General features: G+C 48.5%; 1 protein-coding gene across 2 annotated transcripts in view; it reads right to left on the bottom strand.

Moving 5' to 3' along the window:
* CSTPP1 (centriolar satellite-associated tubulin polyglutamylase complex regulator 1) overlaps nucleotides 1-19,459 on the bottom strand; it is a 182,717-nt gene that overhangs the window by 5,082 nt on the left and 158,176 nt on the right. Inside the window, exons 4-5 of one of the 2 annotated variants that reach the window (XM_045893773.3) lie at nucleotides 17,010-17,094; nucleotides 1,140-1,225 (exon numbers count right to left, since the gene is read on the bottom strand). In XM_045893773.3, coding sequence (XP_045749729.1) covers nucleotides 1,140-1,225; nucleotides 17,010-17,094 — 171 coding nt within the window. Of the gene's footprint in view, nucleotides 1-1,139; nucleotides 1,226-5,891; nucleotides 6,489-17,009; nucleotides 17,095-19,459 lie in introns of those variants that run through there. The other variant, XM_064576517.1, reaches the window with a different exon arrangement.

The raw sequence follows: 19,459 nt of genomic DNA on the forward strand, positions 1-19,459 counted from the left end.
GCACACGTTAAGTGCTGGACGTATTTTCTAGAGTGTGAACGTGTGCCCAGTCGCGCTGGCAAGCCCCATCTCGCCCCACCTCACTTGTAAGGCCACCCGCCTCTTTGCCTCTAGAAAGCGCGGTGGAAGGCCAGCGTGGAAGAGAAAGCCTCAAGTTGCTAACTTATTGCACATTTGAAAGGCGGGAGCCGAAGCTTCTCCCAGACGCGGCTGCCCCTTGTCCAGGGCCCAGGAGCTTCAGAGAAACGGGAAAGAGCCGCCTGCAGCTGCTAAGAGCAGGTGACAAGAGCCCAGGCTCCAGCCCCTGCCAGACCGAGCCTTTGGGCCACCATCAAGAAAACAGAATGTGGCGCCTGAGAGAGGCCAAGGCTGGCTCGGGCCACCAGTTGGCAGGGAGGCCACGTCCAGGCTCCAAGGACAGCCTTCTGTTTACTGGAAGAGCCCATTTTAAACAAGTGTGTTTATGGACATAGTCAGCAATCTCGGACCCCAGCATTCATGCGATGTTGCCGTGTGCACCGCGTGAGCTGGTGTGCATCTATGTTTATTCGTCTACTCCTGTTACACCTGATTCCAGAAGGGATTTAAAGACACAGCTGGTGCGTGTGGGGAGCAGCATGGGCTGGTGTCTGCTTATGAAAGGCTGTGTGCCCGCACACACGAGCCGGGGCCGAGGGACAGCCCCCCGACGGCAGGAACAGTGCCGAGGGGCCCGGAGCCCGGCTTTGGAGCGAGCCCTCGGTTCAGGTCTGGGCTCCGCCACTCACCAGCTGTGACTTGGGCTCCTCCCGTCTCAGCGGGTCTCCGAGAGGACTAACTCCTAGGGCTGTCGTGAGCACTACAGTCAGCGCCCTGCCCAGCACAGGGCGGGCGTGCCGTGCGCCCCAGCAGCGTGCACGGGGCTAGTTACCATTGCTATCACTTAGATGGAGGCGGAGGGAGTCGGCTGTGCACACCGAGCCTTGTGACCACCAGTGGGGACGAGACGTCCTGTCCGTGACCCATGGTGAGGCACGCCACCGAAGGCCGGGGGAGGGGGGAGAAGTGTGTAGCCCGGCAGCAGATGGAAAGGACACTGGGGTGGGACAGGCAGACACGGCCCTGACAGGAGCCCACGCGGGGCCCTGGAAGTCTCTCACCTGAGTAGTAAAACTGGATCTGGAAGGCAAAAAGGAAATCTGAAAAAGACATCAAGCAGTCCATGGCGTCATCCATGAGCACAATCCTGAGGGAGAAAGAGGGCGAAAACGTGAGAGGCTGTGTGTGGGGGGGGTGGGGATGGGGAGCATGTGCGTGAGCTGTTTCTGGGGCTCCGGCCTTTCTTGGGACAGCAAGACATTTGGGAGAGGGATCCTCCCAGTCACCTCACTTCTCCGTCAGTGGGACTCTGCCACCAAACTGCGCCGACCACACGACCAAGGACAGGCTCCCGTTCAGTCTCTGTGGCACCAGCTAGTGGCTGGAGCATGGGGGGCGGGGGGCAGCAAGGAGAGGGTACAATGGTAATGCAGCCAAGATTTCTTCTCATGCTTAAGCAGTAAATCCTTTCACCCTGCGGTGAGGACCATTTAGTTCAGAATAAATACAGCTGAGCAGAAAAGGCAAAAAGAACAGCCAGGAAGCTTAAAGAGGTCTTGGCAAGTGGCACTGAGATTTAATAAGCTACCAAGGGCCCAAACAACTACAGGCACCTCCGTCCCGGGACACAGATGGCAGACAAGGGAAGAGGGTACAGAGCTACTGGGGACTCTGCACTTGAGAGGGTCAGAGACACACCCCATCGTGGGACACCGCCCCTCCTTGCTGTCTCCCTCTCCCTCCGCCCCACCCGCTGGGGGTTCCTCCCCAGGCCCTCCCACCTCCTAGGAAGAAAACCATCTGACGACCCAATGATCAGACCAAGGCCACGCTCATACTCTGCTCAGGGCCTCATGCAAGAGGGCACAGGAAGGGAAGGAAATTAGCACTTGCTGGGCTCTATCCAGGTGCCAGGCCGGGCGCCAAACTTATCTACTGAAGGGGAGCGGGGCCCCCCTGATCTGTTTCTGACTGGCCCTCCTGGCTTTATCTTTCCTGTTTTGCAAAATTATTTTATTTTGCTCTCTCGTGTCCAGAGAGAGCTGGCACTGCACACCTCTGGGCGGCGGCGGCATTAGAGTAGAATGTCAGCGGCCCCCGCAGTTGTGCGAGGCAGCTGACCCTGCTTTCAGAGCTCCCCGAAGAGAGAACGCGCTCCTCCATCTAGTTGTAATGACGATAGAAACGGGTAACGTGTACCGAGTACCTACTTCACGGCAGGCACTGTACGAGGTGTTTAACTATAGTAAATTTTATTCCACAACATTCCTATGAGGTAGGTCTTGCAATTACTTACCTTTTACATGTGAAGGGACTAAGTCTCAGAGAAGTCGGCTTGCCGAGACCACACAGCTGGGGAGTTTACTCCACAGGCCATGGTACTTGCCATTACGGCACACTGCATCTTTTATTTATTTTTAATTATTAAAAAAAAAAGATTTTTATTTATTTGAGAGTGAGAGAAAGAGAGTGCACAAGAGGGGGGGAGGGGTAGAGGGAGAGGGAGAAGCAGACTCCCCAGTGAGCAGGGAGCTGGACACGCGGCTCCATCCCAGGACCCTGGAATCATGACCTGAGCTGAAGGCAGATGCTTAACCGACTGAGCCACCCAGGCGCCCCTCACACTGTCTCTGTCTAAAGATAGAGAAGTGTTAAAATGCCAAAAAAATAAATAAATAAAAAATAAATAAAATAAAGATAGAGAATATAAACACTAACATTTTATTTCTTAATCTATATGGCTAATTTATTTTCTTTCTTTTCACCTATATTTTAAGGTCTTTTTTTTTTTTAAGATTTTATTTATTTATTTGAGAGAGAGAATGAGATAGAGAGAGCATGAGAGGGGGGAGGGTCAGAGGGAGAAGCAGGCTCCCCGCTGAGCAGGGAGTCCGATATGGGACTTGATCCAGGGACTCCGGGATCATGACCTGAGCAGAAGGCAGTCGCTTAACCAACTGAGCCACCCAGGTGCCCCTATTTTAAGGTCTTAATATTTCTTTTTTTTTTTTTTAAGATTTTATTTATTTATTTGACAGAGAGAGACACAGCGAGAGAGGGAACACAAGCAGGGGGAGTGGGAGAGGGAGAAGCAGGCTTCCCGCAGAGCAGGGAGCCCGATGTGGGACTCGATCCCAGGACCCTGGGATCATGACCTGAGCTGAAGGCAGTCGCTTAACCAACTGAGCCACCCAGGCGCCCTAAGGTCTTAATATTTCTCATGTATCTCTTGGGGAAGAAAAAAATCTGCCCCAACTACCAGAGTTGAACATTGAAATTCCAGCTGGAAAAAAATTCAAGGCCAGAAGGCAGGAGGAAGCAATGCTGCTGATGGCCGCAGGGGGGCGCCCTGGTCCCTCCATCAGTGGTTCCCGGGACCAAATGCAGAGCCATAGACCAGGTAGTTGCCCCCATTTCTCCTAACCCACGAGAACCGGGGCAGACAAAAAGGAAGAGAGAGGGCACAAAGCCCAGATTCTGATATCTGGATGGGGAGGGAGAGGCGACAGAGGGCAGAGAGAAGGCAGGTAGGGCAGACTGCGGTTAGCAAAGACACCCAAACTTCAGAGGAAGAGTGAGCTCTCCCAGAGCACTCGGGGGGTGGGGGGTGGGGGGTGGGTAGAGCCACCTCAAAGCTTTCCCAACCCAGGCGCAAGCAGAGAGGAGAGGGTCCCTGCAGAGAGAAGCCAGTGACCTTTCCTTCCTGCCCTACTCCCAGGACAGCTAAGAACCCGAATGGCCTGAAGTTAATTACTAGGGAGAAGCACTGAGCTGAGAACGTCCCCAAGCAGGAAACCACGAAGGGGAGCCAAAGCCTTTGAAGATGTTACTTGGCTTCTCTTCTTTATCATCAACCTGGACCCAGTGCTCCTGTTTATAGCAATTACCTCCATGTACTATTTCTTTCTTTATTTCTTCATTTATATTGCGATACAGTTCAAATACCGTAAAATTCCCCTTTAAAAGCGTAGTGTTTTTCAGTATATTCACAAAGTTATGCAATCATCACCACTGTCTAATTCCAGAAGTTGTAATTCTTGCTGATCAGCATGCTTCCGAGACAGGCCCTGCCACACCAGGGCTTTGAAGCCAATTGCCATAAGCATCTTCCTCCCTCAGCCACAGAGAGGACTAGAAGCAGCAAACAGGCGCCCTGCAGCCTCTGTTGGGGCCATTCTATACTGTGAACGTTAGCAGCCTCTTTTAAGATGGGCATCTGGGGCAGGGGCAGCCGTCAGAGGGCAGGAGAGCCACCACGTAAGCGTGGCAGGCTCCGTGGCAGCAGGGCGGCTCTTCGGCGGGCTGGAACTGACATTGGTCGGGAGGGATCAGCAGGGTGGTTGGGGGAAGCAGACCGTGGCAGGGGATCTCTTTCTCTTTCTAAGGGACGTGTGGCTGGATCCCAGCAGAATGTGTGCAAAGGACGGAGGGGTTTTCTCAGCTACGGGCAGTGTGACTGGCTGCCAAAACAGCCACCTGGGTCTCAGTTCTCAGGAACAGCAGCACCACCCCCTATTCTGCTTAGCCCGAGACCTTAAGTCTTGTGGGCTTCCTGGAAACGGCCTCCCTTGCCCGCCCCACGGCAATCACCAGGTCCTAGCCATCCCCCGCTAACGTGCCTCTTGAGCCTGCCGACTTCTCTCCACGTCCACGGCCACCTCCGATGCCCACCTCCGCATCTTTCTTGTGCGCCGCTGGATGCCCTCCTGCCTGGCTTTCTGCAACGGCTCTTGCCTCCTTCTAGTTGACTATCCACACTGTGGTCACAAAAACTTTTTTAAATGCGATTTTGACCACTTTACGACTCTGTTTAAAGCCCTTCACGGGCTTCCCATTGACCTTAGACCAGGATCCGCCATTCTTACTCTGACTTATGAGTCCACGTGATCCGCTCCCTGCCTCCCCTCATCCCTCTAGATGCACTGGAGGCCACAGGCAGCCTCCCCCACTGTAATCCAGTCACACTGACCCTTAATAATCTTCCCAATGCTCCCTCCTTCCTCGTGCTCTTCAGACCAGCCAGTCCCCCTCCCTGTAACGCTCCCCGCCCTTCATGCCACCCTCCTCACCTACCGAATGCCCGCTCCTTCACATCGTAGCCTAAAGAGCACCGCTGTGGGAAGCCTTCCCCACTCCACACTAGGTAGAAGTAGGCCTCCCTGCTACCAGCTTCCGCAGTTCCCTGTGATCTCATCCTGTTCATGTCTGTCTTTGCCCCAGGACCATAACATCCACCAGGTGGGACCTCTGTCTCTCAGCTTGTGGCTTGACTCCAGGGTCCAGCATGTGCAGGGCCCTTGGTAGGCACTCAGTAAATATTTGTTGAATGAAGGAAAGCATGAATAAATACATAAGAGGGGCCACAGTACTCTTTTCTTTTCCCCTGGCCAGCTGACATCTGGATACTCCATTTAAGAGGAACAAACTAGAGTCATGAAATAGGAGTGGTGAGTTACAAACCACGACATCAGACAAATGACTGCATTTAGATCCTTTAGCTTAGAAGAAAAGACTAAGGAGGAAGTGTGGGCTGAGACCTGACTTTTCTTTTTTTTGGGGAGGGGGGTGCAGAGGGAGAGAGAATCCCAAGCAGGTCTCCATGACCCTGAGATCATGACCTGAGCCGAAATCAAGAGTCAGACGCCCAGGCGCCCCGAGACCTGACTCTTGAAGACCGGCCTCTGAGGAAGATGTAACAGGGATCTGAAGTCTGGCCCTAGAAGACGTTCAGACTGCTCAGCTCTGTGATTACAGCTACTCTGTGAGGGGGTGAGCTGCCTGTGGCTAGAGATATTTAAGCAGAAGGCTCATACTTCCCAAAAGCATGAAAGAGCTTCTTCCAGCTCTGACCGAGTGTGTGGTCCCAAGGGTGGGACAGAACGGGCAGCTTTGCTGTTAATGCTGGTTCTGTAGTTTGCTGTTCAGAGGGCCTTTGGCCGCCGAAACGTCTGAAAGACTTAGAGAAAGAGGCCTTTAGAAATATGGCATGTTGCACTGTCCATCTCCAGACGAATGCTTGGACCCATGAACATTCTGGGTATCTGGCAGTGGAATCTTGGCAGAGCTGTGGGGAAAGGCAGGCAGGAGACGACAGGCCTGTCTTTGCCTTTGGTGACAGGGACAAGCCCAGGTTGTAGGCCCTGTGTCCCACAGGCAGCTCCTTCATCCTGGACTCACACTTGTCACCGCTGCCAAAGGGCTCACGAAGGAATCTCTTGGAAACGAGGTCACCTACATGTGCTGTTTTCCATTTGATGGCCATTGGCTCCGCACCGCTTGCCGTCAGAGGCCTCCTGCTAACAGACCTCTGGAGGAGCCACATGGAGCCAGCAGGGAACCCTTGCCAGCAAGACCTTGCAAGGATCCTTGCAGGCCATGCCGCAGGACTGGAGTGAGGGGCCGTGGGAGAGACGTCAGGCAGTGCAGTTCAGGTGGGCTCTGAGCAGAACCATGTGGAGGGTGGAGTCTGGGGCAGGCAACATTCTGGAATGAAGAAAGGACACTTGGCAGGGTCGGAGCTAACCCCGAGGGGGCTGGCCCCTCTCTCCCTCCCTCGCCCACTTCCAATAGCTGGGACGGGCTGGCTGGCCAGGGGTTACGTGAGTGCCGAGGACAGCTTTCAGTCCGAACCTACTGACTTGCCAACTTCCTCTTCACGGCCCGGGTCAGTGTCCCCGGACTCAGGGCGCGAGCTGCCCCGTCTGCCTGGCGTTCTGCGTTGCCAGCAGCCTGGGGGTCAGGGGCCAGCTCCACTGCACACTGGCCATGTTATCGTGTCTCTCTGAGCCTCAGTGTCCTCGTGTAAGAGAGGAGGTGATCATAGTTCCCATTTCACAGGATTCTGGTGAAAAGTCCATATGATGATGCACTGTGTTCCATGTATAATGAACACTCAAAATAAGCATGAGTTGCTATCAATAAGTGTATTCTAGTTGGCTTAAGGTGCTGGAAGAGCTCAAAATAGCAAGTAAAAATAGAGCTCGGAGGAAGCGAGCGCTACCAGCACCCAACCACGGGGAGGCTCTCAGCGGAAGCCAGCTATCTAGTTTCGAGCCCACTTTGGGGGGAAGCCAGCCCTCTGCCAGGGCCAGAAAGAAGAGCCACCTTCCATGACAACACCTCTTTTAGGAGGTCAGACGGCCGGTGTCTTTCATGGGTGAGGTGGGTCCCCAAGTGTGCTGGGACTCAGGATGCACCTCGGCGGGCTGTGCTTTTGTATCCACGAGTGAGGATGAAACCACCTGCTGGCCACCTTCTGCAGGTGGGGGAGGGGAAGAAGCTGCTGCTGAGGTTTCCTGGGACGCTTCCTTAGGGTCGCCCCTCTTCTGGACTGTGGGGGGTGCACCCTCATGCTGCACGAGCTGCCGCAAGTCCAGGCCCGCAGAGCCGCTTGGGACGTCCGGGCCACGGCTCTCCCCTGGCTCCAGCATGCACCTTTAGGGTACCCCAAACCCCACCTGCCCTGCGGTGCCTAAGCAGCTTGATCCAGAGAGTGCAGACAATCAACTAACAATGGTTAATATTCATTAGGGCCTTACTGTGTCAGTAAGCGACATACTTAACAGTAAGGAACATACATCTGTCATTTCATTTCCTTCTCATATTAATCCTATGAGGTCAGCTCAAGGAATATCTTCACTGAGAACACACAGGTTCAGAAAGATTCAGAAACTTGGCCAAGGGCAGGGGCTGTAATTCAGACACAGGTCTCTCTGACTCTAATCACAGCTGTACCCGGACAGAACACGGAGGCTCCATCCTCTCTAGTGGCAATACCACCTTACTGGGGACGCTGTCCCTTCTTCCACTCTCGGAGTTTGTTCGCAGTGTAGAGCACCCGCCCCAGGAGGGCTGGGAAGCTGAGGCCCCCATACTGCTTCTCTCCGCACAGATCTTGAAGGCCCTAGCATAGCCATTTCAACCTCATTCTCCCCGCCCCTCCCGAGAAGCCTGGCAGCGGGGGGCCAACTGTTTCTCGCTCTTAGGATAAATACCAAATCCAGTGCATGGCCTTGTGGGACTCTCATTTCCCCTTCTGGTCCCCAAACTCCTCAAACTCCAAGAACCACTGGCTTCTTGAAGCTCCTCTAGGTCATCACTAGTGAGAGCCTGGCGTCTCTTCCAGGCTGCTGATTTCCCTTCGACTGCTCTTCGTGTCCATCACTCTCTACCTCCATCCTGCCCGTCCCTCTTGTTGTAAATGATATATTTAAAATGTCAGAAAATGACACAGAATAACATAACAAACACCTGTGGACCCCTAGCCAATTCATCAAACCTTACCATTTTGCCATCCTTGCTTCAGTTTGGAAAAGCTTTGGAAAAGATTACACACGCCATTGAGACCATCTGTGCACCCCTCCCTCACCCCACCCCTCCACCCTTCTTCCTCCAGGAGCGCTATGGGAACTTGGGGGTTGAGTATCCGTCTGTGTGTTTTTTATACCATAATAACTCACAGAAATGCCTATATTCTTAAAACATTATCTGCTTTGTTTTGTTTGTTTTCAAACTCTATCATTCTGGAACTTGATAGTCTGAGAGATATCAGTGTTGCTGCATATATTTCTACCTGTACCCATTTTCGTGCTGTACACCGTCGAGCAGTATGAAGATACCACACTTTGCCCTTTCTTCTGCGGAGGGGTGTGCAGAGCACTCCAATGGTAGCTATTACAAACAATGCTGCGTATTTCCTTATAACCAGGTATACCTGTAAACTGGGCAGGGAGCCCGACATGGGCTCGATCCCAGGACCCCGGGATCATGACCTGAGCCGAAGGCAGACGCTTAATGCCTGAGCCAGCCACGCACCCCTACTTGTGAACTTTTTTAGATCTTCCTAAATTGCCTCAACGTGATGGTACCAATTTATACTTCCACCAGCACTTTATGAGAGTTTCACATCCTCACTGATGCTTGTGTTATCAGACTTCAAAATTTTTGTCATTTGATGTAAAGTGGCATCTCGATTTAATTGGCATTTCCCTGATTCCTAGTGAGTTTGGGCACGAAAACATGCCCACGTGCTTATTAGCTGTTAGGGTTTTCTGTGTATTGCCTGCTCATATCCTTGGACTATTTTTGTACTAAGGTTCTTCATCTTTTCCTTATTGATTTGTAGGAGTTCTTCATCAAAACTTCTTTAGACTAAAAATTCTGCAGACCAATCTATTGTTAGTTACACACATAAATATCCTCTTCTAGTCTCTGGCTTGTCTTTCAACTTTGTTTATGCTATCTTTGGTTGAGCAGAAAATTTTAAATCTTTTTCTTAAAAAAAGATTTATTCATTTATTTCAGAGAGAGAGAGAGAAAAGAGAGAGTGGGGGGAGGGCAGAGGGAAGAATATCCAAGCCGACTCCCCGCTGAGCACAGAGCCCCACGTGGGGCTCAGTCTCAGGAGCCATGAGGTCATGACCCAAGCCAAAACCAAGAGTCAGATGCTTAACTGACTGAGCCACCCAGGTACCTCTTGGCTTTTTGTATCTTAAGATACCTGTTAGCCATAAATATATTTTCCTCTCTTCTAAGAATATTATAGTTTTGCCCTCCACATGTAGGTCTGTCATCTATGTGAAACTGACTTCTGAATATGATATGAAGTAGGAACCTAACTTTATTTTTTCCTATGTGAGTAACAAATTGCCCCATCAATGCTTATTGAATCATCCTTTTCCCTACTGCTCTGCGATGTTATCTTTTTATATATCACGTTTTTATAAATGCGTGGGTCTGCTTTGGCCTGTCTGCTGTGATGCATTTGTCTGTCCTTACTCTAGGACCATACTATCTTTTTTTTTTATTTTAATTTTTTTAAATTTTAAATTATTATTATTTTTTAAGATTTTATTTATTTGACAGAGGGAGACACAGCGAGAGAGGGAACACAAGCAGAGGGACTGGTAGAGGGAGAAGCAGGCTTCCCGCAGAGCAGGGAGCCCGATGTGGGGCTCGATCCCAGGACCCTGGGATCATGACCTGAGCCGAAGGCAGATGCTTAACGACTGAGCCACCCGGGCGCCCCAGGACCATACTATCTTAGTTATGGTGACCTCGTAACTAAGTCTTCTTAGCTGTTAGGGCATGGTCATCTCTTACTAATCCTTTAGGCCCCAAACTCAACGTCTCTTACTCATGGAAAAGCCTTTCATGATTCCCCAGGTTAGGTCTAGTCTCCTGTTTGTGTGTTCCTATAGCACTTGGCACTTCATTTATTTAATGTCTGCAGCTCTATCAGTTTGTAAGCTCCTTGAGTGGTAGAATGACATCTAATTGGCTTCCCGTTAGCCTCTTCACAAGGATAAGGACCAGCACATAAGAGGCACTTGATATCTATTTGGTGAATGAAAGAATGGAGAAGGAAAGGATGGTCTGTTTTGGCAAAAGCTCTTTGGGGCAAGCCGGGGAAGATATCTAGGCGGAAAGATATTGCCAGGGAGAGGCATAAAGTAAGACAGACATTAAGAAAGCATAAAGCTGTCTCCTCAGTGCAAGGCATGAAGTTTGGCAGATAGTAGATGCTCAGGAAACATTTGAAAAATGAATACAGGAACCACTCCCCATTCACTCGTTACAATTTCTTAAAATAGGTGATATTTTTTGAGGGCCGCGTGACAGGCATTTTACATGCATTATTTCATTAAATCCTAAAAACAATTTTATGGGGCAGGTGTTATTATTATTTCCATTTTACAGATGAAGAAATTGAGGCTTAGAGAAATTGGTCAGTATCGCAAGCCAGTAAGTGAAAGAATTGGGATTTGAGTCCCAGGCTGTCTGGCTCCAGCACTTAAGTCCTTCACCATTAGGTATCTGGCCTTTGTGACACAGGGGCCAGCTGAAAAGTGACCCTCTTAAATGGGGGTGAGTTGCTATGTCTAAAACCAGATTCCTAAGGAGCTTGTGTGTTTTCGGGTCACTATGTGTATTTAGCACATAACCATGATAAAAGAGCTTTCCCTATTAAACATGTATTACTCATTAGGGAATTGGGCTTCGGTGAGGGAGAAGTGAGTTAAATCGTGTTTTAGATGACAAGAGAGAGAAGGAAATGTAATTCCTTTTGATGCAATGAATTCTAAAAACGCCAGGTTGAGACTGGCCCGCAATACCCTGAATCAGTACTTCTCCCAGTGTCGTCCCAGACTGTCAGCGTCACCTGGGAAGCTTTTGGAATATGAATTTTAGAGACCCACCTAGGATTCACCAAACTTTGGGGATGGAATGCGCCATCTGGGCTTTAATAAGCCTTGCAGGTGACCCCATGTCACTTGCACCTTGAATGGGTTACAGGTGTGATGATCCTCTTGGCCCAGGAGGGAAGGGGCCAGAGCCTGCAGGCTAATCACGGGCAGTTCTATCTCTACTGACTTCTTGTTATATGTATATTTTTTTCTTAGTGTTCTGAAGTGAAAAAAGGCCAGAAATAACTGCCTTAGGGAGCTGAGGAAATTCTCGTTTATTTTTTTAAAAATCTGGTAAAAATAATGCCAACATTATTTTAACAGCAAGAAACTATTATATATTGAAGGTGTACAATGTGCCAAACTATATATATACAATGTATGTATACAACAAAATTATATATATTATGTTATATATGTATACTATATAATATGTAATATATATGTATATCATATATTATATGTATATTATGTTATATATAATATATATATAATTTTGTTGTTGTTGTTAAAACTTACACCACCCTATGAGTTATTGTCTATTATTCCCCATTTTACAGATATGGAAACAAGGCTTAGAGAAGTTATGAGAAATCCTCAAGGTCATCCAGTTAATAGCACACCAGTGGCATGGACCGTCTGGTCTTTCCAAGGCCATGATGCTTGTGCTCTTACAGGTCAGGGTTAGTACTACCACTTCTAACATTGAAAGTTTACTCTGTACCAGGCATTACTTTAAGCACATGACATACTTCTTCAATTATGACAACTATTATTATTTCCATTTGACAAATGAGGAGACTGAGGCTCAAAAACATTAAATAACTTTCCCAAGGGCACAAGCTGGTAAACTGTGAAACGGGGATTTGAGCTCAAGAAGTCTGGCTCCAACTGCATGCTCCTCACCTTCAGGGAAAGCCTCACAGTCCATGGGGGATGGAGACAGAGATTTAAGGATAAAACTACCTAATGCGGGGCGCCTGGGTGGCTCAGTCGTTAAGCGTCTGCCTTCGGCTCAGGTCGTGATCCCAGGGTCCTAGGATCGAGCCCCGCATCGGGCTCCCTGCTCAGCAGGAAGCCTGCTTCTCCCTCTCCCACTCCCCCTGCTTGTGTTCCTTCTCTTGCTGTGTGTGTCTCTCTCTCTGTCAAAACAAAACAAAACAAAACAAAAACAAACCTACTTAATGCCCTCCACTGCTGCGGGAATGCATGAGGTGGGGGGCATCTGTGGGTAGGCCTGTCCTGCAGCCCATTTGCTGTCTTTCCTTTCCTGTGCTTCCTGCTCACACCTGCTGCCCCAGGGCCCGAGCACAGTGCTCGTGGCCCCTAAGCCAGGCACACGTGAGACGCCAGGTCCCCAAACAGGCTCTGGAGCACAGCTGCCTGTGGATGACATTCTTCTCTGCACACATCATCACAGACTGGAGCCTCCTTCTGCCGCCTGTCCCCAGACCTCGGGGACCCGAATAAAGTCAGCCCAGCCATGAGACGGAGGAATGCAAGGCCCCTTCTGGCAACAGTAGTTGCCTTGGAGGCCTGACCACCCCCCACTGTGATTTTGATCAGAAGCCTGGTCTTGTGTGTGAGGAAGTTGGGATCTTGACCTTCAGGACAAAATATGAATAGCTTAAACTATTAGAGAACACTTTCTGGGATATATACAATTTTTTTCTATACACACACCAGTTGGAGCAGAGTGGGGAAAGAATGGCCCTGGGGAGGCGGGGTTGACCCAAAAGCCTGATACACAGGGAGCCAACAAACTTCCCCCAGTCCTGAATTCACCTCTAATTTCATAGCCAGTACCCCGAGGATTGCGCTGGGCCCTTCTTTTTTTTAAAGATTTGTTCTTTACTCGTTTGAGAAAGGGAAAGAGAGCACAAGGAGGGTGAGAGGCAGAGGGAGAGGGAGAAGCAGACTCCCTGCCGAGCTGGGAGCCCGATGTGGGGCTCGATCCCAGGACCCTGAGATCATGACCCGAGCCGAAGGCGGATGCCCAACCACCTGAGCCACCCAGGCGCCCCGAGCACTGGGCCCTTCTGTTGTTTATCCTCGCATCCTCAGAGTCCCCTCGCACTGCTACTGACGAGGACTGGCTACAGGGCTTCCTCCTCCTCCTGGAAAGGGCTAAATTTTCTGTCACACAGTAGGCGTTTTGGTGAGGAGGGGATAAGCTTCACTTCTGGCCACAGCTAGGGGAACGCCACTCCAGAAGTCGGCTGGTATCAATAATTGTAAGAATTCGTGAATTGGAGGGGCGCCTGGGTGGCTCAGTCGTTAAGCGTCTGGCTTCGGCTCAGGTCATGATCGGGCTCCCTGCTCTGCAGGAAGCCTGCTTCTCCCTCTCCCACTCCCTCTGCTTGTGTTCCCTCTCTCGCTGTGTCTCTCTCTGCCACATAAATAAATAAAATCTTAAAAAAAAAAAAAAGAATCCATGAATTGGAGATGACTGTGTGACTTCTGTTCTAATTTTGCGTACTTACACGTATCAGATTGTTGGGAGGGTATGGGAGATGGGCGGGACAAGTGCAAAGCTGTGGCTGCTGGGGGTTGAAAATTGTCCAGAAGGTCACCCTCATTAACTTGCCATCCACCTTTCAGAAAAGGAGGTCAGAAACCAAGGGGAGATGTCACAGAGTGGTGGCAGGCAGCAATGGAGCCCAATGTTAAGCTCCTCGAGGGGCCCGAACTTTATCTGCCAGGAGCATAAGAGCTCCTGGCACGAAATCAGCACTCCAGAAACATCTGATGAAACCTACTGACACCTGCTATGACAGAAATGAGCCCTGAAAACATGACGCTAAGTGAAAGAAACTGGTCACAAAGGACCACATCTTACATGACTGGATTTATTTGAAAGATCGAGAACAGGCAAATTTATAGAGACGGAAAGCAGATTAGTGCTTGCCCAGGGCTGGTGACGAGGGAGGAATTGGGGAGTAATGGCTAAGGAGTGCAGGATCTCTTCTGGGGGTAATTAAAATGTTCCAAAATTAACTGTGGTGATGGGTATGAATATCCTCTGTGAATATACCAAAAGCCATTGAATTTTATAATCTAAATGGGTGAATGAGATGGTATGTGAATTGTATCCCCAAAAAGCTGTGAAAAATTTGTGATGAATATATAAGTGAATGAACAAATGAATATAGGATACAGTTGCTGATTTTTGTTCTTAGAGTTACTTAGAACCATGGACTATTAGAACCATGTAAAATGCCTGACAAGGGATGTCATTCATATGTTCATGCAGTCAGGAGACAGAGTGTGTAGCATGCATCTAGGAACTGTGCTGAGCGACAGGCATCCAGCAGCAAACAAGTCTGGTATAGATCCTGCCTGCCCTCATGTAGTGCACACACACACACTAACTGTTCTCTAGGAATTCTTCAGTTAAAGATCACAGTTGATTTTTATCATCCGGCTATGTAGAAATCATAGTACGATCTTTAAGAGTACCGAGTTTTCCCCCTAAAATTTTGGGGCTGAATCTTCCTTAAAGTGATCTGACCCCAAGGGGAGCTGTCATTAGAAATCTCAAGATAGGGGCGCCTGGGTGGCTCAGTTGGTTAAGCGACTGCCTTCGGCTCAGGTCATGATCCTGGAGTCCCGGGATTGAGTCCCGCATCAGGCTCCCTGCTCAGCAGGGGGTCTGCTTCTCCCTCTGCCCTCTTCCCTCTCGTGCTCTCTGTCTCTCATTCTCTCTCTCTCAAATAAATAAATAAAATCTTTAAAAAAAAAAAAAAAGAAATCTCAAGATAACTCTACTTGGCTGCTTTTACTTATTTATTTATTTATTTGTAAAAGATTTTATTTATTTATTTGACGGAGACAGAGAGAGAGAACGCAAGCACATAAGCAGAGGGCGCTGTAGGCAGAGGGAGGGAGGGAGAAGCAGGCCCCCTGCTGAACAGGGAGCCCAATGTGGGACTCGATCCCAGGACCCTGAGATCATGACCTGAGCTGAAGGCAGACACTTAGCCAACTGAGCCACCCAGGCGCCCTTACTTGGCTGCTTTTAAATTGCAAGAGATAATCTCCCACATTTTATTTTCAACTATGGGGGAAAAAAATCTAAATCTCCTTTGGATAATAGGCAAGTTAAAATGATAAAAGTTGAACTGCAGCTTTTACCAATGGCCGATTGCCCCTGGAAGAGTTAAGTATCCACTGAACAATGGGGGGGAAAAAGATTTTGGGGTATGTGATCACTAAACAAGTTTTGCACATGGCAAAGTTTTGACCAGCAAAATCAGTGCATGAGCCGTGACCGGCAAACAGCCTGCCCCAGTGTGAGGCTGGAGCCCATCGTTGGCAGCAGAGGACTTCCCATCTCTTTAGTTGGCAGAGGAGCTGGTTGGCTCATTTCAGAAGGACTGAGAGGGTTCTGGGGATAGTATAGCCAATGCAGCTGTGGTTTCAGTGGGTTGAACCACCACGAAGAAATGATTTCACAATACGAGCAGGTAGGAGCGTGAGGAGGTTAAGAGCAAAGTCTCTGGATTCAGGCAGTCTTGGGTTCAAGTCATGCCTCTGCTACTTCCAAGCTATCAGTAAATTCAGGCCATATACTTGACCTCTTTGAGCCTCCGCTTCCTGTTCGTTTTTTTGTTTTGTTTTGTTTTTGTTTTGTTTTTGAGTTATATCAGTTTCCTCTTCAGGAAATAGGAAGGTAACAGTTTTTATAAGGATTAAGGGAGATAATTAAAGTAAATGAATTTAAATGAAACAATGACGGTAAATGCATACATTATGATTTAGGTAAGATGGGCATTTAAAAAAATATTATTAAGACTTTACTTTTTTAGAGCAGTTTTAGGTTCACAGCAACATGGAGGGGAAGGTGCAGAGATCTCCCATATGCTCCCTGCTCCCATCACGCACAGCCTTCTCCATTGTTAATATCCCGCACTGCGCCGGAGTGGAATGTTTCTTACAACTGATGAACCTACGCTGATATATCATCATCACCCAAAGTCCGTACTTTACATTACCCTTCACTCCTGCTGTTGTATGTTCTCTAGCTTTGGACAAATGTATAAGGACAGGTATCCATCACATATAGTACAACAGTTTTCCTAAAAATCCTCTTTTCTGACAATTTCAGACAACACAATTTTTGAAATCCTTCCATTTGCAACCTTAGCTCAAATTCCGTGTTAAGGAAGTTAACGGAGGCATAGTCCAAAGACCTCATTTGGTTAAAAAATGTGAATGACTGTGAAACCAAATGCAGAAATTAGGGGGTTCTAAACTATTTCTGCCAAGTCTTCCTGGTTCTGGACTAATCTTGAGAATCTTTTAGCAGAAATAATACAATTTATCCTTCCCTCAGATGGGCTTTATCACCTTCATGCCTTTCCAGTCTCCAACCTCAATCCGCTCCTTCACTGGTCTCTGCCAACTCTTGTCTCTTCTCTTCTCAGGATATTCTCTAGAGGTTTCTGTGTGTGTATGTGTGTGTGTTTGCCTCTTCATCTCACCACCCCTCAACTCTATCTGCAGACCCGAAGTCTCCCCACAGAAACCACAAAGGATCATTTGGCTTCCCTTTGGAAATGGCAGAAAGTGAGTATTATGTTTTGGGGCAAATTCCAAATAGACCCCCCCCCTCCAAATGCCAGTTTCTCCCTAATGGTTTTTTATTCTTCCTAATGGTTTGTTTGTTTGTATACATTTCTGGTTTCTCTAAGAAGCCCTGGCACACAGAGGGCTGAACTGGCTTCTAGAGCCCCGGGGACATACCTGGCTGCTTTCTGAGTGAGCTCCAGCGGGAAATCCGGACATAGCAATTGCAGCAAGCAGTGATACTCTCTCATGGTCAGCAAATCTGAAGTTGAAACGGAGAGGAACACATTAGGTCCCTGTGTGGGAAGGTATTGCTCTCTCTTTGGCCCTTCCCAGGGTTTCGGACTTCGTCTCAGCAGAGCAGCTCTTACAAAGAGCTGAGTCAGTGTTATGGGTGCGCAGGCCACTAACCTCTGGGGGTGACATTTTAAGATCACTGTTTCTACAAAGTTTTTCCTGGGTGAAAGATACCCAGCTACAACATTTTGGCTAAAGGAGTTTTACTGGTTTGAAAAATGGTTGGTGAGAAGAGAACAAGAGGGGCACCTTGATCAGCCTTCTTAGTTTGGTTTTCCTTGGGTATGAAAATCCACAAGAACGAGTCATTTCAAAGCTGGTTAAATCTGCTGAAGTTCTCTGGCATGGTAACATTTGCCACAATATGCCCAAAGACCATCCACAGAATATCTGGAAGCACTACTAAGGCAAACTCAGTCTTGCAGTATATGGAGAAGAATACATCATAGCAACCCACAGGCCTTACTACTCTGTCATCCAGGATTGCACACAACTCTGGTCATCCTGTTATAGGAAGCCAAGACAAATGTTCCAGATACACAATCAAGGCAACCAAATGAATCCTGATATACCAAAGCAGTGGTCTGGGAGAGATGAGCCCGGATGAGGCTCTCTTAGCCCATCAGAAAACCAGAGAGGCAAATCTCGGGATCCCAAGGGAGAGGAAATACACTGATGTGTAAAGGTTGTTTTGCTACTGCGCGGACCAAAGCCAAAAGGTTTTAGACCAGCCAGGTGGCAGCAGTCCACAGGTATTCTGTACACCAAAGCATTTTACATATGGAGAGACAAGTTAATGGTAGAGCAAGAGCAGGTAACCTGCCAGCCAGCCTAACTGGGAGAACGAGCGAGAGAAGGGAATCCAGAGGGCATGGCCACATTTGCGGAATGAAGATGATGATCATAGGCACTTGGTTTCTTTGGACCTAAGTTAGCCCAAGCCACAGGAATCCAGATCTCCTGCCCTGCTAGTTTGGTTGATGCTTTTCCAAGATAAAAACCCCAAATCTCCAGGGAGAGGCCTAGACTCCTACTACTTTTTCATCAAAGCTCAATTCAAGGTGGGGGCAGAGAGTTAGACTAACCACACTGCCAAAGTCAGGGACACCAAAGCAACAGACTCAGCGTCAATGTAGGTCAAAGGATCAAGATGGCTTTTGTGGCCTTCGTCTTGGCCACAATGGGGTGTGCACTTTCCTCTCCTCACTCGCCTGACCTCGGGCACAGCCTGGTCAGAGGTTTTGTTCTTCAAGGGATGGAGGAAGAGCCCCTCATGGTCTCAGAGATTTGAGGTAAGGGGCAGGAAAGGTGAAGGGAAGGGAGAAAAGCTATTGAGTCTAATGGGTTCCCACATTATTCTCACTCCAGAACTCCCTGTATAAAGAGGAGAGATTTCTGGCAGGAAGTAAATCCAGGCATACCTTGGAGACACTGTGGGTTTGGTTCAGATCCCTGCAATAAAGCAAATAGCTCAATAAAGTGAATCAAATGAATTTTTTGGTTTTCTAGTGCATATAGAAGTTATGGTTACACTAAACTGTAGTCTATTCAATGTGCAATAGCATTATGTGTAAAAAAAAGTACACATCTTAACTTAAAAATACTTTATTGCTAAAAAATGCTAACCATCACCTGAGCTTCCAGCAAGTTGTAATCACTGATCACAGATAACCATAATGATAATGAAAAGGTTTGAAATGTTTTGAGAATTACCAAAACATGGCACAGAGACACGAAGTGAGCAAATGCTGTTGGGAAAATGGCGCCGATCAACTTGCTCAATGCAGGGTTGCCACAAACCTCCAGTGTGTAAAAAATGCAATGTCAGTGAAGCACAAATATGCCTGCAAAGGAAAGTTCTATCTTTGAATCGTCATTGCTTTCCTAGGCCAAGCTTTGGTGGATATATCTGATACCATTCCTGGAGGTCCAAGTGTTTCACAGAAATCCATATTTGTCCCCCCAAATTACCTACAAGATATCCTTGGGAGGGTAAACCAGGTAGAGAAAAATGAGAAGCCCAGAGAACTGTGTAACTCTCATATTTAATCAAGAAAAACAAGGTTGGGCATCAATCTCAGCCTCCTGGTTTCCAGACCCTCAGCTCTCTTTAGATTCTTTTTTTTTTAAAAGATTTTATTTATTTATTTGACAGAGAGAGACACAGCTAGAGAGGGAACACAAGCAGGGGGAGTGGGAAAGGGAGAAGCAGAGCAGGGAGCCCGATGCTGGGCTTGATCCCAGGATCCTGGGATCATGACCTGAGCCGAAGGCAGACGCTTAATGACGGAGCCACCCGGGCGCCCCTCTCTTTAGGTTCTTGATGATAT

Source organism: Mirounga angustirostris, unplaced genomic scaffold (genome assembly GCF_029215605.1).
Source record: "Mirounga angustirostris isolate CCGP_5_RB_7025 unplaced genomic scaffold, mMirAng1.0.hap1 SCAF_13, whole genome shotgun sequence".
NCBI lineage: Eukaryota > Metazoa > Chordata > Mammalia > Carnivora > Phocidae > Mirounga > Mirounga angustirostris.